General features: G+C 45.3%; 2 protein-coding genes across 2 annotated transcripts in view; both read left to right on the forward strand.

The window, feature by feature from the left end:
* Positions 1 to 4,587: 4,587 nt before the first annotated feature.
* LOC139378842 (E3 ubiquitin-protein ligase NHLRC1-like) lies at positions 4,588 to 5,962 on the forward strand. The gene has a single exon (XM_071121394.1). It carries the CDS (start codon positions 4,655 to 4,657, stop codon positions 5,900 to 5,902), a length of 1,248 nt encoding a protein of 415 aa, XP_070977495.1. The 5' UTR covers positions 4,588 to 4,654; the 3' UTR covers positions 5,903 to 5,962.
* Positions 5,963 to 7,834: 1,872 nt separating this feature from the next.
* LOC139419538 (kinesin-like protein KIF13A) overlaps positions 7,835 to 21,217 on the forward strand; it is a 176,412-nt gene continuing 163,029 nt past the window's right edge. The window contains exons 1-2 of the mRNA XM_071169505.1: positions 7,835 to 8,347; positions 8,708 to 8,801. Coding sequence (XP_071025606.1) covers positions 8,287 to 8,347; positions 8,708 to 8,801 — 155 coding nt within the window. The 5' untranslated portion in view covers positions 7,835 to 8,286. The remainder of the gene's footprint in view (positions 8,348 to 8,707; positions 8,802 to 21,217) is intronic.

Below are 21,217 nucleotides of genomic sequence, written 5' to 3' on the forward strand. Positions count from 1 at the left end.
TATTGTATCATAGTGGTAGTCAGTTTTCCAAGAAAACAACAACAACAACAACAATTTTGACATTTTATAGTCTGTTTACATATATTATAGAGGCTATATCAAAATGTGTATAAAACCTGTATAAACTGTATTTATAATTATGACTATTTTAGATTGACGATCACATTTAGACATTTCTGATATCACATGCCTTACTTTTGGTTACCTGTAGAAGTCAAATCCGGATTCTGCCTCTACTGCCAGTTAGACTGGTTAGGATTCCTCCCTGAACAATATGGCTTCTGTTATTCACACTATTCTGACATAGCCCCCCCCCCCCCCACCACCACCTCCATCAGACTACTGTATGTAAATGGGGCCCCTATTCTTTATATAGTGCACTAAGATTGACCAGACCCCAGTCCAATGTACTGCACTAAGAAGACAATAGGGTGCCATTTGGGCAGCAGAGATGATATAGCTGTGTAAATATGACAGAAGTTGGACTCTCGTGTTGACTACTGTAGAGGAAGGCTGTTATTCTCTGCTCCAACTCTTCATCGTCAGTTGGTTCATATTTACAAGTGTTCACCATTTTTGGTTTGTTTTTATGACTTGAACAAAGAGAGGAATGTGAACAGAGGCCATATGGATCAAACTTCTGAGTAGGAGGGCTGATCTAGGATCAGGTCCCAATGTAATCCTACTCATTACGCTCTACAATACTCAAACTGATCCTAGATCAGCACTCTACTGTCAGAGTAGAGATGCTTGGTACATATGGCACCAGGGTTTTAATGCAAAGCTGCTTTGGCATGTAAGGACGGACGTTTGTGATGGTTGTGTTTGACCTCCTGGGTCAGAGGGTTGTCTTTACTCCACCAGCTCCATATTAACCGTTGACTTACGCTGTTTTGGAGATGCTGTACATTTACTGTCATGTTTTGTGAAATCATCATCATGACCTTTGTGTGATTTATTATGTGACGTCCCAAATGGCACCCTATTCCCTCTATAGTGACCTTTGACCAGAGTCCTATGGGCCCTGGTTCTAAAGTAGTGCACTACAAAGGGATTTTGATGCCATTTAGAATGCAGCCTTCCTCTCCCTTCACATCTGGGCTGCTGTGTTGTTCCAGTAAACGACGAGGCCAGTCGTTCATAGTTGGAGCTTGGTCTGTCTGTGCAGGCAGGTAGCTTTGTGTCCCTACGATGTGGATGTTCTCCCCTTCATGGCATTTTGCATGGCTAAGTGTGGAAATGGAGTGTCTCGGGAGGGCCTGGGGGAGGCTACAGATTTACTACAGTAGTAGTGACAGCATGGTCTTTGCGTCAGTGTCACACCACATCAGTAAGCCAGTATTCACACCATGTCTTTTTTCAGTGTTGCTGTAAACATTTTTAATTCAACGCCCATGTGCCTGTATGTATGTATGTATGTGTGTATATGTGTGTGTGTGGTGTGTGTGTGTGTGTGTGTGTGTGTGTGTGTGTAGTTTTGTTCTTTTTAACATGTTTTTGCAGTTTGTATTCAGCCTTCTACATTTCTCCTTGAGTCTTTATTCCAGTGTTCTATTGATGATTATAAACTGGGTGGTTCGAGCCCTGAATGCTGATTGGCTGACAGCCGTGGTATATCAGACCGTGTACCATGGGTATGACAAAACATGTATTTTTTACTGCTCTAATTACATTGGTAACCAGTTTATAATAGCAATAAGGCACCTCAGGGGTTTGTGGTATATGGCCAATATACCACTGCTAAGGGCCGTGTTGCATTGTGCCTAAGAACAGCCTTTAGCCGTGGTATATTGGCCTTATATCACACCCCCTCGGGCCTTTATTGCTCAAGTAAAGGTTTGTCAGTCACTGGGCCTGGGTAATACTCTGAGAATGCATCCATCCTTCCTCCCCCTTGGAGTAAACGCTGTTCTGACATAACTGTGTCTTTCTAAGCTACTTTTTTTTGTATACAAAATTGCGTATAATTCCTGAGAAATGTGGTTTGACGAATGGAGTTTAGCGATGTCACTCTGAGCTGTTTTCACCCACCCAGTTGTCAGATAAGTGAATATTTCGAGGGAGGGTGGAAGGGAGGGTGGAAGGGTGCATTTTAGAAGTATTCAACCATAGCCATCATCTCAACACAAATATTTCTCATGTCAATATCAGACACTGACACTCATCCCCAGGTAGCATGGACCAGACTCCCTGGCTGTATAGAATATGGCGTATTGTTTCTGGAAGGACGAAGCCATTTTGCCAAAACAATCCCTCTCGAAAAGGAGACTTGTGTTTTTGTTTGTTTTTTCACTCTGAATTAATAAAACTTTATTAAAAATGTTTTGTATTTCCTCTTCAATTGTCTTGTAGACTGTGTGTTTGTCTCATTAGAAATACCTTGTACTGTGTTGAGGTTAAAACCTATAGCCTTTGTACAAAGGCCTTCGTTATGTGGTCTTATCCATTCTCTGTAACTCCCCTTGTGATTCAAGGGTTCATAGTTGAAAAGGTTGATAGGGCTGAATGATTATAATATGCACATAATGTATCATGGAATGCTTCCTGGTTCCAGTACACATGTTGATTCCAAAATATTGAGCTATTTACACAATAATTCTACAACACATTTGGGACCCTACTTTGGGTTCCTCCAAACACCAAAGCTGTATTTTAGTTATCCAGGGTACAGTATCTGCATACAGGCCTAGTCACTAAGTATAAAGCACTACAGTTAATAGCTTGTCCAACTCCAGGTGTTTATTGGAACTTGCTTGCCACTGTCCAATTAGGCCCTTGGGTCGACAAAACCGTAGTCTTGTGGAGATGAAGATGCTTGGCCAGCACTCAAGTGAGATTTGTTTTTGGGTTGCTGAGATTAGTCCAGTAGAAGATGTGTAATTCCCTGGATTGACCTCTGGAGGGGGGTCTGCTCTCTAGCAGGAGAGGGAAGTGGGCCTGCTCTGGAGCCTGGAGCTGTCCTTCCTCACCACTCAACCAACCTGTCCCAAATGGCACCCTAGTCCCTATACGGTGCACCACTTTTGACCAGGGCCCATTGGGTGCCGGTCAGAGGTAGTGCACTATATAGGGAGTAGGGTGCTGTTTGAGAAGCAGCCAGAGGGATCAGATTTCACTCGTTCGGCACGCCAGGGAACAGACAGAAATAGCCTCCATGTTCTGACCTATAAAGAGATGGATTTCAACAAGCTGTTAATTGATGCTGCTGCCAAGTCAGGAAGAAGTTAAAGCGATGACTTTGACCATAGACTAGAAATGACAGGATGATGGTTTTGAAGTCACACAGAGTAATGTGGAGTAACTAGCAGAGGGCCCCTAAATCACTGCGTACTTGTGTCTATTCTGACAAACAGAAGTCCTTTCAGAAGTGACCCATTACCATCCAGACTAGTGTTAATTGTTTTACTGCATGGCTCAGAGATTCCAGAAGTCACTGAATTGTTCCTCAGACCTGTGTGACACCTCTTTCCACTAGAGGGCAGCAGAGGGCCTCAGAGTGAGCCTGCCCACTGTGTCAAAGTCACATGACAGCCTAAGCCTACAGGAGGCCAGTGCTCTCAGACTTTCAAAATGTCACCCTTGTTGTGTTTTCCTCTCTCCGTCTCTTTCCTCCTCTCTCTTTCCCTCTCTGACTTTCAACATATTTCCTCCGTGTTTCCTCAAAAATACTTTCCAGCCGTAGCAGACTGCAGCAGAGCTGACACTGTGACTGTCGTCGGGTAAAGAGACTGCAGCAGAGCTGACACTGTGACTGTCGTTGGGTAAAGAGACTGCAGCAGAGCTGACACTGTGACTGTCGTCGGGTAAAGAGACTGCAGCAGAGCTGACACTGTGACTGTCGTTGGGTAGACTGCAGCAGAGCTGACACTGTGACTGTCGTCGGGTAAAGAGACTGCAGCAGAGCTGACACTGTGACTGTCGTTTAGTAAAGAGACTGCAGCAGAGCTGACACTGTGACTGCTGTTGGGTAAAGAGACTGCAGCAGAGCTGACACTGTGACTGCTGTTGGGTAAAGAGACTGCAGCAGAGCTGACACTGTGACTGTCGTTGGGTAAAGAGACTGCAACAGAGCTGACACTGTGACTGTCGTCGGGTTAAGAGACTGCAACAGAGCTGACACTGTGACTGTCGTCGGGTTAAGAGACTGCAACAGAGCTGACACTGTGACTGTCGTCGGGTTAAGAGACTGCAGCAGAGCTGACACTGACTGTCGTCGGGTAGACTGCAGCAGAGCTGACACTGACTGTCGTTGGGTAGACTGCAGCAGAGCTGACACTGTGACTGTCGTCGGGTAAAGAAACTGCAGCAGAGCTGACACTGTGACTGTCGTCGGGTTAAGAGACTGCAGCAGAGCTGACACTGTGACTGTCGTCGGGTAGACTGCAGCAGAGCTGACACTGCGACTGTCGTCGGGTAAAGAAACTGCAGCAGAGCTGACACTGTGACTGTCGTCGGGTAAAGAAACTGCAGCAGAGCTGACACTGTGACTGTCGTCGGGTAAAGAAACTGCAGCAGAGCTGACACTGTGACTGTCGTCGGGTTAAGAGACTGCAGCAGAGCTGACACTGTGACTGTCGTCGGGTTAAGAGACTGCAGCAGAGCTGACACTGTGACAGCCATCGGGTAAAGTAAAAGAGAGGATATCTACACTATCATGGCTGATGTTCCTGTTCCTCCTTCCTCACTGAGAACAGAGGGGATCCTCCTGAGAGAGATCCACGTCAACCTACTGGAGTGTAAAGTCTGCTTCGAGAAGTATAACCCACGGCAGAAGGAACGCCGGCCTCAGAACCTGTCCTGCGGCCATGTACTCTGTCTGGAATGTGTCCGGGCGCTCTCCCACCCCGTCCTCAAGAAGCTTGAGTGCCCCTTCTGCCGGCAGCTGTGTGACGTTGACAGCACCTCCCACTGCCAGGCGCTGACAGACCTCCAGGATCTTCTGCTCTCCCGCTCCCCCAGGTCACCTGTCCCTCATCGGGTCAGAGGAGGCAGCGGCTGGGTCGGAGGTCTGGGCTCTGGAGCTCTGCGGCTTCGCTCAGCCTTCGGGGGCTGGGGGTCCCTGATCAACCCCACGGGGGTGGCCGTGTTCGGGTCCTCTGGGACCTTGGTGGTGGTGCACGATGGAGAAAGGAGGGTGGTGGTATTCGGGCCTCAGGGCAGGCGGCTGCACGGGTTCGGGCGGAGGGGTCGCGGCCACGGGGAGGTGTGTCACCCGGTGGATGTGGCGGTGACTCCCAGCGGGTATGTGGTTGTGACGGATGCCGGTGACGGTGCAGTGAAAGTGTTCACCTCCAGGGGGAGTTATGTTCTGGCGGTGTGGGACTCCTTCCAGATGCCCTGGGGGGTGGACGTGGACAGCTGTGGACATATCCTGGTCACTGACATCCAGGCCGGCACTCTCTCCCAGGTCGTGGTGGACTTTGCCCGTGGCGTGACTCTGATGAACCGAGCGGTCATAACCGACCTCCAGCGGCCCAAGGCAGTGGCCTGCTGTCGGGTGACGGGGAACATCGCCCTGGTGGAGACACTGGGGCTCACCACCACACAACCTTCAAATGGCCCCCGGCCTACCAGACTGACAATATTCAACAAAGACTTTAACGTGCTCTCTCAGATAGACAGCTTTACTCTGAGCCTGGGGGCCTCCGTGTGGCCCTGCATGTCTGCCGTGGCCTTTGACAGGGATGGGGATGTGATCGTGATAGACTCCCAGCGTGGGTTGATTTGGAGTTTGGGAAAGCTCCAGAACGGCCCGGTCCTAACCCCTCTGGTCAGTGGAGACTTGGTTCGCCCGGTGGGGCTGGTCGCCACAGCACAGAACACGCTGATTGTTTTAGACAGTGGAGACCATGCAGTGAAGATGTATTCAGTTCACTCGGATGCTATTCTAGTCCAAAAATGATGTAGGAAGAGTTAGCTGTCTGGCTGACTTGTATTGTGAAAAAAAATATAAACTAAATGCATAATGCCTGGTGATTCCACCTGTTGTGATGTAACACAATAAAATCCAGATTCAAATTATACAAATGTTTTAAGAGGATTTTTTTTGAGCATATTTTTATTTTCGAACGCTGTTGGAAAGAATGAAATGAAGAGCATTAATAACAAGGGGTGTTTGGGCTCTCCTCCCATTTTCACCTGTCCTTAATACTTTGTAATAACATGGTAATGACAGGCGGATAATGACATGGTAATGACAGGTGAATAATGACATGGTAATGACAGGTGGATAATGACATGGTAACGGCAGGTGGGTAATGACATGGTAATGACAGGCGGATAATGACATGGTCATGACAGGTGGATAATGACATGGTAATGATAGGTTGATAATCACATGGTAATGACAGGCGGATAATGACATGGTCATGACAGGTGGATAATGACATGGCCATGACAGGTGGGTAATGACATGGTAATGACAGGTGGATAATGACATGGTCATGACAGGTGGATAATGACATGGCCATGACAGGTGGGTAATGACATGGTCATGACAGGTGGATAATGACATGGCCATGACAGGTGGGTAATGACATGGTCATGACAGGTGGATAATAACATGATAATGACAGGTGGATAATGACATGGTAATGACATGTTGATAATAACATGATAATGACAGGTGGATAAAGACATGGTAATGACAGGTGGATAATGGCATGGTAACTACATGTGGATAATAACATGATAATGACAGGTGGATAATGACATGGTCTTGACAGGTGGATAATGACATGGTCATGACAGGTGGATAATGACATGGTCATGACAGGTGGATAATGACATGGTCATGACAGGTGGATAATGACATGGTCATGACAGGTGGGTAATGACATGGTAATGACAGGTGGATAATCACATGGTCATGACAGGTGGATAATGACATGGTAATGACAGGTGGATAATGACATGGTCATGACAGGTGGATAATGACATGGTAATGACAGGTGGATAATCACATGGTCATGACAGGTGGATAATGACATGGTAATGACAGGTGGATAATCACATGGTCATGACAGGTGGATAATGACATGGTAATGACAGGTGGATAATGGCATGGTAACTACATGTGGATAATAACATGATAATGACAGGTGGATAATGACATGGTAATGACAGGTGGATAATGACATGGTCATGACAGGTGGATAATGACATGGTCATGACAGGTGGATAATTACTTCTGAGATATACAAATAAACTAGGCCTACTAATTGTAAAACTGTACTGTGATTACAGTGACTGCACCTATGTCATTACATATTTTAGGAACATTGCTCATCTCTGGTTATGTTTAACTGACAGCCTGGTGCTAATTAGACAATACATTTTAATTGTATTCATCTTTATTTATCCAGGAAGTCCCATTGAGGTCAGAAGATCTATTTTACAAGGGAGACCTTTCGCCAGAAGGTTAATTTATTTCATTTATTTTTAATGAAGTCTATTTGTTTGAACACTTTTGGAGGTAATTTGCACATGTTCTGTTTCATAGGGTGTATTCACTACGATCCAAACGGATCTAAACGGAACGAAACCTGAATTTGTCCCATTGAAACTCTCGTTTTCATTGTAAAACCTTTTTTGGGAGTAAACCGTTTCCTTTGCAAAACGTGTTGGACTAATGATTATACTCCTGCTGTATCGACTAAGTAGGCTAGGCTATCCGGGCCAGTCCCGGACATAAAAAAGGCCCCAAACAGAAAGCATCAGTAAAAGTTTAGTCACTTTCAGGCCACTGATGAGGAGGGCTAGTATCTCCTCCTCTTCTTCTTCCTCTTACACATTTTACACAGTCTGCATTTCACATTTCACAATATTTTGGAACCCCATAAGCGCGTGCACTGATACAGTTTCCGACTTTTCCCGATCCCCCATGCTGGGTTTCCCAATATTGGCCAGTTCGGTTCGTGTTATGAGAAATCCTTTTTTGTTGTTGCATAGCCTTAAGGCACCGCATGATTTCCAGCAGCCAGAGAGAGAGAGAGAATCGTGTGAACTGCTCCCACTTGAAGATGGCGGTTGTGATGCTGTCTGGGACTGGAGCACAGTGCTGGATCTGCATAGGACGATAACTTGATGGATATAAAGACAATGTTCAGTTTTTATTTTCTCTGTCTTCTGGACTGGACTCTTTTGGGATTGTGTTATTAGGGCATAGGCACACGTTCAACACCGGCTGAAAGTGGACTGGTCTTTTCGGGGACGGGGAGAGCCAGACGGATAGCCATAGCTTGCTAGCTAACACATTGATGGTAGTCCAGGCTGGGAGGAAAGTGGATGAAAATGTCGGATACCAAGGTAAAAGTTGCAGTCAGAGTCCGACCCATGAACCGGAGAGGTAAGTTACCGTAACTGAAAAAGAACCCGAATTCAGCAAACGTTACAGTTGTATTTAATACGTGCTAACTCGTTTTTAGTACCCCTTCTTTAGCCTTTTATCCCAAATATATATTTTTTTGTTGCTGCAGATAGAAAGTTAGCAACCAAGTCTTCTAGCCAAATGACAGGCTGCTTATATGTGTCACGTTAGCTAGCTACCTCTAATCTTAAATCAGGGCAAATAAATCCAACTTGCCAAGTGTCAGTCAGATGTAGTTTAAGTAGATACACGATTAGGCTAACTAGCTAGCTACTTTGATTAGAAATGCATGGAAACTTTCTCAACAAGACAGAGACACATTTGCTCTGAACTCTGCAGAAACGGAACTGCATACAAAATGTGTGGTGGATATGGAGGATAACCAAACTGTTCTGCATCCACCGCCTTCCAACAATAAAGGAGAAAACAGCAGGTAAAAACACAGTTACACTTATTCAACATTCTGATCTGTCTTTATTATATATTGTTTGTGCCTGTGGCCCATTTGAAGAACGTCGTCTTTTATTTTGGTGTGACATGATTATTTAGGGAGCGTCTCAAACTCTGTCCCTCGAGGCACCGACTTTTCCCAGCTAACTTGATGGATATAAAGACAATGTTGAGTTTTTATTTTCTCAGTCTTCTGGACTGGACTCTTCTGTGATTGTGTAATTAGGGCATACGCACACTTTCAACACCGGCTGAAACTGGACTGAAAATGGACTTTTGTTGGGTTTTCCCGGGAAGTTTTTCAAGCTTTAAAACAGTGAAAACGAAGTTCATCTTCCCTGTGTAATTTAAAATAAAATCTGTTTTTTCTCCCCGGGATGAAAGTGACTGAGTGGCTTAATAATGCAGGCTCACTAACCCACCTCGCTCCGCGGCAGGGCTACTACTATAAGGGATCCATGGGACGTCCCTATCCTAACCCAGGGTAAACTCGGTCGTCGGGACCCCAAGGGGTGCACGTTTTGGTTTGTTTCCCTACCACTACACAGCCGTTTCAAATAACAAGTGTTGATCATTTGAATTTATTGTGTAGTGTTAGGGCAAATACCAAAACGTGCACCCCTTGGGCTCCCGGGGACAGAGTTTGGGAAACACTGCCTAACCCAATCGTTACCGTAACCCTAAACATACCATTACATTAACCCTAAACATACCCCTTACCTAACCCTTACCTTAACCGTTTTACATTTCAACTTCAATGTGGTGACCTCAGAGTTGGGACGTCTCAAGCACCCCGTTTAGACGTTTAGACTTGCTCTCGATACTGTCTCTTTAAGAAAGTTTTCTGCAGCGTTGTCCTGCTATAACGCCCTAATAACATCCCATAGACCCAAAGCCTGCTGCTGTAGCTACACTGTAGCCGATCGAAGTCTTTCTATTCTGCTGTGATCTCCTAAAAATCAAGCAAATCGAACTAAGATCATTCTATGTTAGATTGTCCAGATGTTTTAAATGTCCCGTGGAAGCCCCTGCTTCTTTCTTTGAGAATGACTGGGACCTGATCAAAACCTTTTCCTCAACAAAGTAGCCAACAGCGAACCAACTGCTGGAACTGTGACAAAATTCCAACGCAACAGACTGTATAAATAGATGCAGCATCTAGAGGCCATCAGTGGCTGAATTACAGCCCGACCTGTTTACTGTACTTGTGGTTTTCCTTATCATCATTTTTTACGATTGTTATGTAAATCATCTATTGAATAATTGTCTACGGGACCTGGAAACATAAATTAGCCTAATTAACTCAATTTGAATATAATAATATATCATATTGTGTCCAAGAAAACAGAATTTGTGGTCTCAGTCAGAACCCAAAGCATAATAACTACTCATTCTAGAGCTAAACAATTCCACACCAGCTGACCAGCCTTGGCATGACTCTGTCTCTTCACCATTACTTTTCATGTGAGTTTCACATTTGGTGTTAAAGGGGCTGTGGTTTAGGGATGGACAACTAGTTTAACATGCCATAGTAATTATCCTCCACTTGCTATTGGCTGAGAGGGAGGAAGCATCTTGAATTTTTATGATTCGTAAATATTAAAGTTGACAGCTAACCTTGATTATTTTTTTGAAGGAGTCCCACACTTCGTATTTTTTTGTGTATTGAGAGAGAGAGAGAGAGAGGGAGGGGGGGAGAGAGGGAGGGGGGGAGAGAGGGAGGGAGGGAGGGGGAGAGAGAGAGGGAGGGAGGGAGGGGGAAAGAGAGGGAGGGAGGGAGGGAGAGAGGGAGGGAGGGAGGGAGAGAGAGAGAGGGAGGGAGGGAGGGAGGGAGGGAGAGGGAGGGGGAGAGAGGGAGAGGGAGGGAGGGAGGGGGAGAGAGGGAGGGAGGGAGGGGGAGAGAGGGAGAGGGAGGGAGGGAGGGAGGGGGAGAGAGAGAGAGAGAGAGAGTGGGAGGAAAGGACTGCAGAGAGAGTGTTAAAGCAGTGTGTCTGATACAAACCCATAGTCACATCTCTACATGGGATCCAGAGACAGTGTGTCTGATACAAACCCATAGTCACAGCTCTACATGGGATCCAGAGACAGTGTGTCTGATACAAACCCATAGTCACATGCTGCTCACAGATATAAGCTTCATTTCCTAGTTATATGAGGTCAGACAAATACAGAAGAACACAGGCCCTATAGTCAAAACTAGTACGCTATAACACCGAGCTGAACCACCCAGGTAAACTAGTATACTATAACACCATGCTGCACCACCCAGGTAAACTAGTACACTAACACCGAGCTGCACCACCCAGGTAAACTAGTACACTATAACACCGAGCTGCACCACCCAGGTAAACTAGTACACTATAACACCATGCTGCACCACCCAGGTAAACTAGTACACTATAACACCATGCTGCACCACCCAGGTAAACTAGTACACTATAACACTGAGCTGCACCACCCAGGTAAACTAGTAAACTGACAGGTAAGCATCCTCTCGTGTTTCATATGCTGGGAGTGAGTGTACAACCCAGGCTGCACCCCAAATTGCACCGTATTCCCAATATGGTGCATTACTTTTCACCAAAAAATAGTGCACTATATATGGAACAGGGTTCCATTTGGGATGCTCCCTGGGTCTCTCTGTCTCTCTATGAAGCTTACTCAACAGTCGGCCAGGAAACAGGAGAACGAGGGGAAGTGGATCAGCAGAAAGTAAGAACCTCTGTTTTTAAAGGCCCGGTGTGTCCGGTGTCTGAGGTGCCGAAGACCAGAGCTTGAGCCAATCAGCCCTCGATCCACCTTTGTGTGTGTTTTTAGTAGATTCACTTCCACGTTTCACCACAACGTGCCTTTATAAAGGGAAACCAGATAATATGGCCTAGACAGACATAAACAGCCCTCCGCCTGAACACACATCAGACTGGAGTGAAATATGCATCTGGCTCTCACGTTTTTGTCCCTATGTTTTGTTGCTTAGTTAGGTTGGATGGTTGATTATATCCCTCATCATATCTCACTACATTGTTCCATGAAAGCTATCTATCATACTGTATCTATCCTATCTATCATACTGTATCTATCATACTGTATCGAACCTATCTATCATACTGTATCTATCATACTGTATCTATCATACCGTATCTATCATACTGCATCTATCATACTGTATCTATCCTATCTATCACACTGTATCATACTGTATCTATCATACTGTATCTTACCTATCTATCAAACTGTATCTATCATACTGTATCTATTCTATCTATCACACTGTATCTATCACACTGTATCTATCATACTGTATCTATCCTATCTATCATACTGTATCTATCCTATCTGTCATACTGTATCTATCACACTGTATCTATCCTATCTATCATACTGTATCTATCACACTGTATCGAACCTATCTATCACACTGTATCTATCATACTGTATCTATCATACTGTATATATCATACTGTATCGAACCTATCTATCACACTGTATCGAACCTATCTATCATACTGTATCTATCATACTGTATCTATCCTATCTGTCACACTGTATCGAACCTATCTGTCATACTGTATCTATCATACTGTATCCATCATACTGTATCTATCCTATCTATCACACTGTATCTATCATACTGTATCTATCATACTGTATCCATCATACTGTATCTGTCATACTGTATCTATCATACTGTATCCATCATACTGTATCTATCCTATCTATCACACTGTATCTATCATACTGTATCTATCCTATCTATCATACTGTATCTATCACACTGTATCGAACCTATCTATCACACTGTATCTATCACACTGTATTTATCATACTGTATCTATCACACTGTATCTATCATACTGTATCGAACCTATCTATCAGACTGTATCGAACCTATCTATCATACTGTATCTATCATACTGTATCTATCATACTGTATCTATCATACTGTATCTATCATACTGTATCTATCATACTGTATCCATCATACTGTATCTATCCTATCTATCATACTGTATCTATCCTATCTATCACACTGTATCGAACCTATCTATCATACTGTATCTATCATACTGTATCTATCACACTATCAAACCTATCTGTCATACTGTATCTATCATACTGTATCCATCATACTGTATCTATCACACTGTATCTAACCTATCTATCATACTGTATCTATCTAATTCAATTGTTCCATAAAAGCTAGCAGCTTTATGGTCCATGTTGCTGTGCTTGGTTTGGTTCACTCTACCTCGACCTCTTGAGTGAACTGCTGCTGTCATCTATGTCTGTGTCCCAAATTACCCCCTGTTTCCTATGGGGGCTCTGGTCAAAAGTAGTGCTCTATGTAGGGAAAAGGGTGCCACTTGAGACATTTCCTCTGTCACCCCAGATTAAACTAGTGACCTGATTAACCAGAGATGCAAATGAAATCATCTCTTTAAGATGAAAGATTTACGCTGTCCCCTTGCTCTTTGTCCCTCGAACAAATCAATTGTCTTAATGCTGCTATGATTTGTAGATGTGCCCAGGATGCAGTGTGCATGTCTTTCTCATTCTGATTGAACATGAAGGGATGCTGTCTTCAGGGTAAACTATGTAGACCAGAGAGAAAAGGTCTACCCTAACCAACACTAGCTGGAAAGGTCACATCCCAAATGGCATCCTATTCCCTATGTAGTGCACTACTTTAGACCAGGACCCGTAGGGATTGTTCATTTAGCCTACATACTGCATGGATAGGAAACTGGCTTTTACATCATCAAAATGGGACACAACAGATCATAGCAGACACTAAATAAACATACAAAGGCAGAGAGGCTAACAGGGAAAAGAGCCGTCATCTAGCAGAGAAACCCCTGTCTAGTAAGTAGGGCTTGAAGACATCTCATCTAGCAGTGAAACCCCTGTCTAGTAAGTAGGGCTTGAAGACATCTCATCTAGCAGTGAAACCCCTGTCTAGTAAGTAGGGCTTGAAGACACCTCATCTAACAGTGAAACCCCTGTCTAGTAAGTAGGGCTTGAAGAGCCGTCATCTAGCAGTGAAACCCCTGTCTAGTAAGTAGGGCTTGAAGACATCTCATCTAGCAGTGAAACCCCTGTCTAGTAAGTAGGGCTTGAAGACACCTCATCTAGCAGTGAAACACCTGTCTAGTAAGTAGGGCTTGAAGACACCTCATCTAGCAGTGAAACCCCTGTATAGTAAGTAGGGCTTGAAGACATCTCATCTAGCAGTGAAACCCCTGTCTAGTAAGTAGGGCTTGAAGACATCTCATCTAGCAGTGAAACCCCTGTCTAGTAAGTAGGGCTTGAAGAGCCGTCATCTAGCAGTGAAACCCCTGTCTAGTAAGTAGGGCTTGAAGACATCTCATCTAGCAGTGAAACCCCTGTCTAGTAAGTAGGGCTTGAAGACATCTCATCTAGCAGTGAAACCCCTGTCTAGTAAGTAGGGCTTGAAGACAGACTTGTTTGTTCATCTGTAGCCTAACTCTACATCTGATGTGGCTCTTGTAATCAGCAGATCTACATTAGCCAGTAATGAGCTTTCTGCTCCAGCCTCAAGAGCCCACCACACGTTAACCATACGTTAACCACACGTTAACCTATATTTAAGGCTCTTATCAGATCTGAAATTTCCACAGAACCGCCCCATTCCAGGCAATTAAGCAAATGAGGCTTTAAAGCAAACATTCAAGGAACAAGACTAGAGTATGTAGCAATAGAACAAAAGGCATGTGTCTGGGTCAAAGGTCAAGGAAATGAAACTTAACATTAACTGGGATGTCATAGTCAATTAGTCTAGTTTACCGACTGCCTGTCATGGACCATTGGCTACTTTGTGGTATCTTTCCAGTGGGTCCAGGGTCGTATGTTTATTTAGTGTCTGATTTGTTGTGTCCCATTTTGATGATGTAAAAGTCTGTTTCCTGTCCATGCAGTATGTAGGCTAAGTTAACAGGACCCACCACGTTATGTTAGATGTCAGGATTTCCCTGCAAGGTGATCGGCCTATTGCACTTCTCCACCATTCAGAGAGGCTAAATCCAATGTCCCTTCCATGTGCTGTGATGCAGGGTTGAGTTGATGACTGCTGTGTTGTCTGGTTTCACTTCCAACAGCTAGATTGTAAGGTTTATCCCTAGGTCACACAAGATACATGTGTGGTGCAACCTTGCCATTTCACCAAGCAGCATTCATAGTTGTTATTTAGCCTAGGTAAAGTCCCTATATAAGAGTCTAAATTCACTTTCTTCTTCTTGGGATGTAGAAAGTCACTTTAAAGTCTGCCGTTTTGAGATGTTGGAGTGTATTATTCTGAGCCAGTATTATTGTCTGGATGTTATGTCCTGGATGATTTCCCCTCTGAATCAGAACAAGATGAACACATGTTATAACTCACTTAGTTCCCAGCTGTAGTAGTTCTTTCTCTCTGTTTTGAATGACTTCTAGCTCAGGAATTCTATGAAGACAGCTAAGGTTGACTTGCTGAGTGAGTTGAGATTGGCCCAGTTATTCTAAATCTTCCTCCTGAGTCTCCAACCTGTCCTGTGTTTAGTATGTCTATAGAAGAGGATAGAGGATACCCTGCTCCCTCAGGCCCTGTCTCTGTCGTTCAGGACTCCTGCTCCCTCAGGCCCTGTCTCTGTCGTTCAGGACTCCTGCTCCCTCAGGCCCTGTCTCTGTTGTTCAGGACTCCTGCTCCCTCAGGCCCTGTCTCTGTCGTTCAGGACTCCTGCTCCCTCAGGCCCTGTCTCTGTCGTTCAGGACTCCTGCTCCCTCAGGCCCTGTCTCTGTCGTTCAGGACTCCTGCTCCCTCAGGCCCTGTCTCTGTTGTTCAGGACTCCTGCTCCCTCAGGCCCTGTCTCTGTCGTTCAGGACTCCTGCTCCCTCAGGCCCTGTCTCTGTCGTTCAGGACTCCTGCTCCCTCAGGCCCTGTCTCTGTTGTTCAGGACTCCTGCTCCCTCAGGCCCTGTCTCTGTTGTTCAGGACTCCTGCTCCCTCAGGCCCTGTCTCTGTTGTTCAGGACTCCTGCTCCCTCAGGCCCTGTCTCTGTCGTTCAGGACTCCTGCTCCCTCAGGCCCTGTCTCTGTTGTTCAGGACTCCTGCTCCCTCAGGCCCTGTCTCTGTTGTTCAGGACTCCTCCTCCCTCAGGCCCTGTCTCTGTTGTTCAGGACTCCTTCTCCCTCAGGCCCTGTCTCTGTTGTTCAGGACTCCTGCTCCCTCAGGCCCTGTCTCTGTTGTTCAGGACTCCTTCTCCCTCAGGCCCTGTCTCTGTTGTTCAGGACTCCTGCTCCCTCAGGCCCTGTCTCTGTCGTTCAGGACTCCTGCTCCCTCAGGCCCTGTCTCTGTTGTTCAGGACTCCTGCTCCCTCAGGCCCTGTCTCTGTTGTTCAGGACTCCTTCTCCCTCAGGCCCTGTCTCTGTTGTTCAGGACTCCTGCTCCCTCAGGCCCTGTCTCTGTTGTTCAGGACTCCTGCTCCCTCAGGCCCTGTCTCTGTGGTTCAGGACTCCTGCTCCCTCAGGCCCTGTCTCTGTTGTTCAGGACTCCTGCTCCCTCAGGCCCTGTCTCTGTGGTTCAGGACTCCTGCTCCCTCAGGCCCTGTCTCTGTTGTTCAGGACTCCTGCTCCCTCAGGCCCTGTCTCTGTGGTTCAGGACTCCTGCTCCCTCAGGCCCTGTCTCTGTTGTTCAGGACTCCTGCTCCCTCAGGCCCTGTCTCTGTCGTTCAGGACTCCTGCTCCCTCAGGCCCTGTCTCTGTCGTTCAGGACTCCTGTATGCGGTTGAGATGTGTCAACGTTGGTGATCTATCAGCATGCCAGATATGGCTGCAGGCAGGGCCACAATCATGGGAACGTCAGCATTGCATTCTTCCTTCCACATTTAAAGTACTCAGTTTCATCCTGACAAGAGTGTGTAGGATTAAGGTTAAGTCTCAAATAACTAACCTAACTAGTCATTGTATATTTTCAACACATTTATATGCAGTAAAACGCTGTCTTGTACAATGTGAATTGGGTTGAACATTCTTAATGGTGTGCCTTTCCCTAGGGATCCCATTGTGGGTCTTAGCTGCTAGTTTTCTGCTCTAAGAGCACCATGCCACAGGCACCATGTGAACATGTAAGCTATGTAAAGAATGTGACAAATATACCTATTTTTCCTTTGATGGCTTAGGTCCTAGGAACATTGGGGTATGTTTTGGCACTATGATACATTGCACCGGCACTTGTGACCCTCCCTCTGTTTCACTCCCCCTGAAACATTAACTGTAATCTCACTGATGTCGGCACATTGAAGGTGACTGCAGGGCGATGGAGGTTACCTTTCCTCACCCGAGCTGCTAGTGATGTTCACGCTCACATTCTCAGGTTTCAGTCTACCTCTTATCCTGGACAGGCACGAGTGGCACATTTGAAATGTGAATCTGGGAAAGCAATTTTGTTTTCAAATCACAGTCTGCTTCTCTCAGAGCATTATACCTAATGATGGAGTGAAGAGAGAGAGAGGGAATAACTTAGGCGGATGTCTAGAGAGAGAGAGAGTTAGAGAAGAGAGAGAGTGCGTTAGAGAGAGTTAGAGAGAGAGAGAGAGAGAGAGAGAGAGAGAGAGAAAGCGTTAGAGAGAGTTAGAGAGGAAGAGAGAGAAAGCGTTAGAGAGAGAGTTAGAGAAGAGAGAGAGAGAGAGATTAGCAGCAAGGGAAATACCCTTGAGCTCCCACAATAGGGCCAAATTACAGCTGTCATGCCCTAACGTGTCCATCCACCCAGAACAATAGAAAACTAGTCTATGGTAGGATTTAGGTAATGGTAGGTTAGCCCCTTACAAATATGATACCACCCACTGTACCATTGAACTGGTAGCGTATGACTGAATCCATAAAGTAAACATTATTGAATGGAGCTCCATCAACCATTGGATTCACTGGGGATGTTTGGAGTGTGTTTTCCCCAGATGACGGGGACTATTAGGCCTATTCAGTGTAGAGAAATAAAGCCACTGTAGGTGATTGATGTTGCAGGGTGGTGATATCTAGTACAGCGGGTTACTGTGGAGCAGACTCATTTCCAACATCTAGGCAGGGGTGCAGGACTGAGACAGTCACTTTGTTCCTCACCACTCCCAGCCTCTACAGCACAGGGCAACGTGATTAGTGTATGTCTTTGTCTCAAATTGCACCCTATCCTCTATTTAGTGCACTACGTTTGACCAGGGTCCATAGGGCACTATAAAGGGAATAGGGTGTCATTTGGGACTCATCCTATGTTTGTCTCTATCTGATTACTACTGTAACCAAGCTTGTCATTTACCTCTTTATCTTCTGTTCTGTACACAATCTCTTCCTTATCACACACTTCAGTTGAGTTCACAGAACTGCTTCGGTTGAGTTCACAGAACTGCTTCAGTTGAGTTCACAGAACTGCTTCAGTTGAGTTCACAGAACTGCTTCAGTTGAGTTCACAGAACTGCTTCAGTTGAGTTCACATAAGTACACTATATATACAAAAGTATGTGGACACCCATTCTAATTAGTGGAATTGGCTATTTCAGCCACATCCGTTGCTGACAGGTGTATAAAATCAGGCACACAGCCATGCAAACTCCATAGACAAACATTGACAGTAGAATGGCTTTACTGAAGAACTCAGTGACTTTAAACGTGGCAGTCATAGAATGCCACCTTTCCAACAAGTCAGTTCGTCAAATTTCTGCTCTGCTAGAGCTGTGTAAACGTGTTCTCTGGAGTGTTGAATCACGCTTCACCATCTGGCAGTCTGACAGGACAAATCTGGATTTGGTGGATGCCTGGAGAACACCACCTGCCCCAATGAATAGAGACAATTGTAGAGTTTGGTTCAGGAGGAATAATGGTCTGGGGCTGTTTTTCATAGTTCATGCAAGGCTCCTTAGTTCCATTGAAGGCTATTTGAATCGTTGCTCTATCTGATGTAAGAAAATGCCTTAGTTAGTGGTCTTCAGAGCCTGAGTCATGCTTTTCCCCCAGTCAAACGCAGACTGGAAGCTGAAAGTTAAAATGCCTTAGTTAGTGGTCTTCAGAGCCTGAGTCATGCTTTTCCCCCAGTCAAACGCAGACTGGAAGCTTGAAGTTATGTTTATGTCATGCTTCATTCTGGCGTGCGTTCTTGACCCTGTTACAGATGTTCCTCAGCGTTTTGACCAGAAGCTTTTTCTCAGAAACATGCAATGTCAAGGAGATGTCTACAGGATAGCCAAATAGGGCTAAACAAAGATGGTGGACGTATGGCGCTGCTTAAATACATTTAAGAGGAGGCTCAGGATGCCTCAAAAATGACCTATAGTGCACTACTTTTGACCACATCCCAATGGGCTCTGGTCCAAAATAGTGCACTATATGGGGAATAGGTTGCTACTTGGGACTCAGCCCAGACCCGAGGTCTATGATCTCTTTGGTTTGTCTCCTGTCTCCTAGTGGACATAGGCGTCAAAGCCCTCAGCACCATCCAGCTACCAGGAAGTGCTGATTGTTTGTGAACATTGATGTCTTTGTGTGAGTAGAGCAGAGCTGGAGGGAACTAAGGCGATATCTAATGCTGTTTAGAGTAAGTTGGGCTGTGTCACAAATGGCATAAAATCGGGTTTGTTTTGGAATTCTTTGTGGGTTTGTGTAATCTGAGGGAAATATGTGTCTCTAATATGGTCATACATTGGACAGGAGATTAGGAAGTGCAGCTCAGTTTCCACCTCATTTTGTGGGAAGTGTGAGAGCGAGGTCTGCCTACGGCGGCCTTTCTCAATAGCAAGGCTATGCTCACTGAGTGTACATTTTGGGTCAGTCACTGTGGTCAGGTATCTGCCACTATGTACTCTCAGTTTAGGGCCAAGTAGCATTCTAGTTGGCTGTTTTTTTGTTTGTTAATTCTTTCCAATGTGTCAAGTAATTATCTTTTTGTTTTTTCATGATTTGGTTGTGTCTAATTGTGTTGCTGTCCTGGTGCTCTGTGGGGTTTGTTTGTGTTTGTGAACAGAGCCCCAGGACCAGCTTGCTGAGGGGACTCTTCTCCATGTTCATCTCTTTGTAGGTGATGGCTTTGTTATGGAAGGTTTGGGAATCGCTTCCTTTTAGGTGGTTATAGAATTTAACGGCTCTTTTCTGGATTTTGATAATTAGCGGGTATCGGCCTAACTCTGCTCTGCATGCATTATTTGGTGTTCTACGTTGTACACTGGAGGATATTTTAGCAGACTTCTGCATGCAGAGTCTCAATTTGGTGTTTGTCCCATTTTGTGAAGTCTTGGTTGGTGAGCGGACCCCAGACCTCACAACCATAAAGGGCAATGGGTTCTATAACTGATTCAAGTATTTTTAGCCAGATCCTTATTGGTATGTTGAATTTTCATGTTCCTTTTGATGGCATAGAATGCCCTTCTTGCCTTGTCTCTCAGATCGTTCACAGCTTTGTGGAAGTTACCTGTGGCGCTGATGTTTAGGCCAAGGTATGTATAGTTTTTTGTGTGCTCTCGGGCAACGGTGTCTAGATGGAATTTGTATTTGTGGTCCTGGCAACTGGACCTTTTTTGGAGCACCATTATTTTGTCTTACTGAGATTTTCTGTCGGGGCCCAGGTCTGGCAGAATCTGTGCAGAAGATCTAAGTGCTGCTGTAGGCCCTCCTTGGTTGGTGACAGAAGCACCAGATCATCAGCAAACAGTAGACATTTGACTTCAGATTCTAGTAGGGTGAGGCCGGGTGCTGCAGACTGTTCTAGTGCCCTTTCCAATTCGTTGATAAATATGTTGAAGAGGGTGGGGCTTAAACTGCATCCCTGTCTCACCCCACGGCCCTAGGACCATGCCTCAGGACTACCTGACATGATGACTCCTTGCTGTCCCCAGTCCACCTGGCCGTGCTGCTGCTCCAGTTTCAACTGTTCTGCCTTATTATTATTGGACCATGCTGGTCATTTATGAACATTTGGACATCTTGGCCATGTTCTGTTATAATCTCCACCCGGCACAGCCTGGCTGGACTGGCCACCCCTCATAGCCTGGTTCTTCTCTAGGTTTCTTCCTAGGTTTTGGCCTTTCTAGGGAGTTTTTCCTAGCCACCGTGCTTCTACACCTGCATTGCTTGCTGTTTGGGGTTTTAGGCTGGGTTTCTGTACAGCACTTTGAGATATCAGCTGATGTACGAAGGGCTTTATAAATACATTTGATTTGATTTGGTAAGAAATGTGTATTTTTCCCATTTTAACCGCATACTTGTTGTTTATCTACATGGATTTTATTATGTTGTATGTTTTCCCCCCCAACACCACTTTCCATCAATTTGTATAGCAGACCCTCATGCCAAATTGAGTGGAAGGCTTTTTTCACTGAGGAAATGTACGAGTCAGCTGTTAATGGTAATGCAGAGGATTTTCCCA

This window comes from Oncorhynchus clarkii, chromosome 2 (genome assembly GCF_045791955.1).
Source record: "Oncorhynchus clarkii lewisi isolate Uvic-CL-2024 chromosome 2, UVic_Ocla_1.0, whole genome shotgun sequence".
Lineage (NCBI taxonomy): Eukaryota > Metazoa > Chordata > Actinopteri > Salmoniformes > Salmonidae > Oncorhynchus > Oncorhynchus clarkii.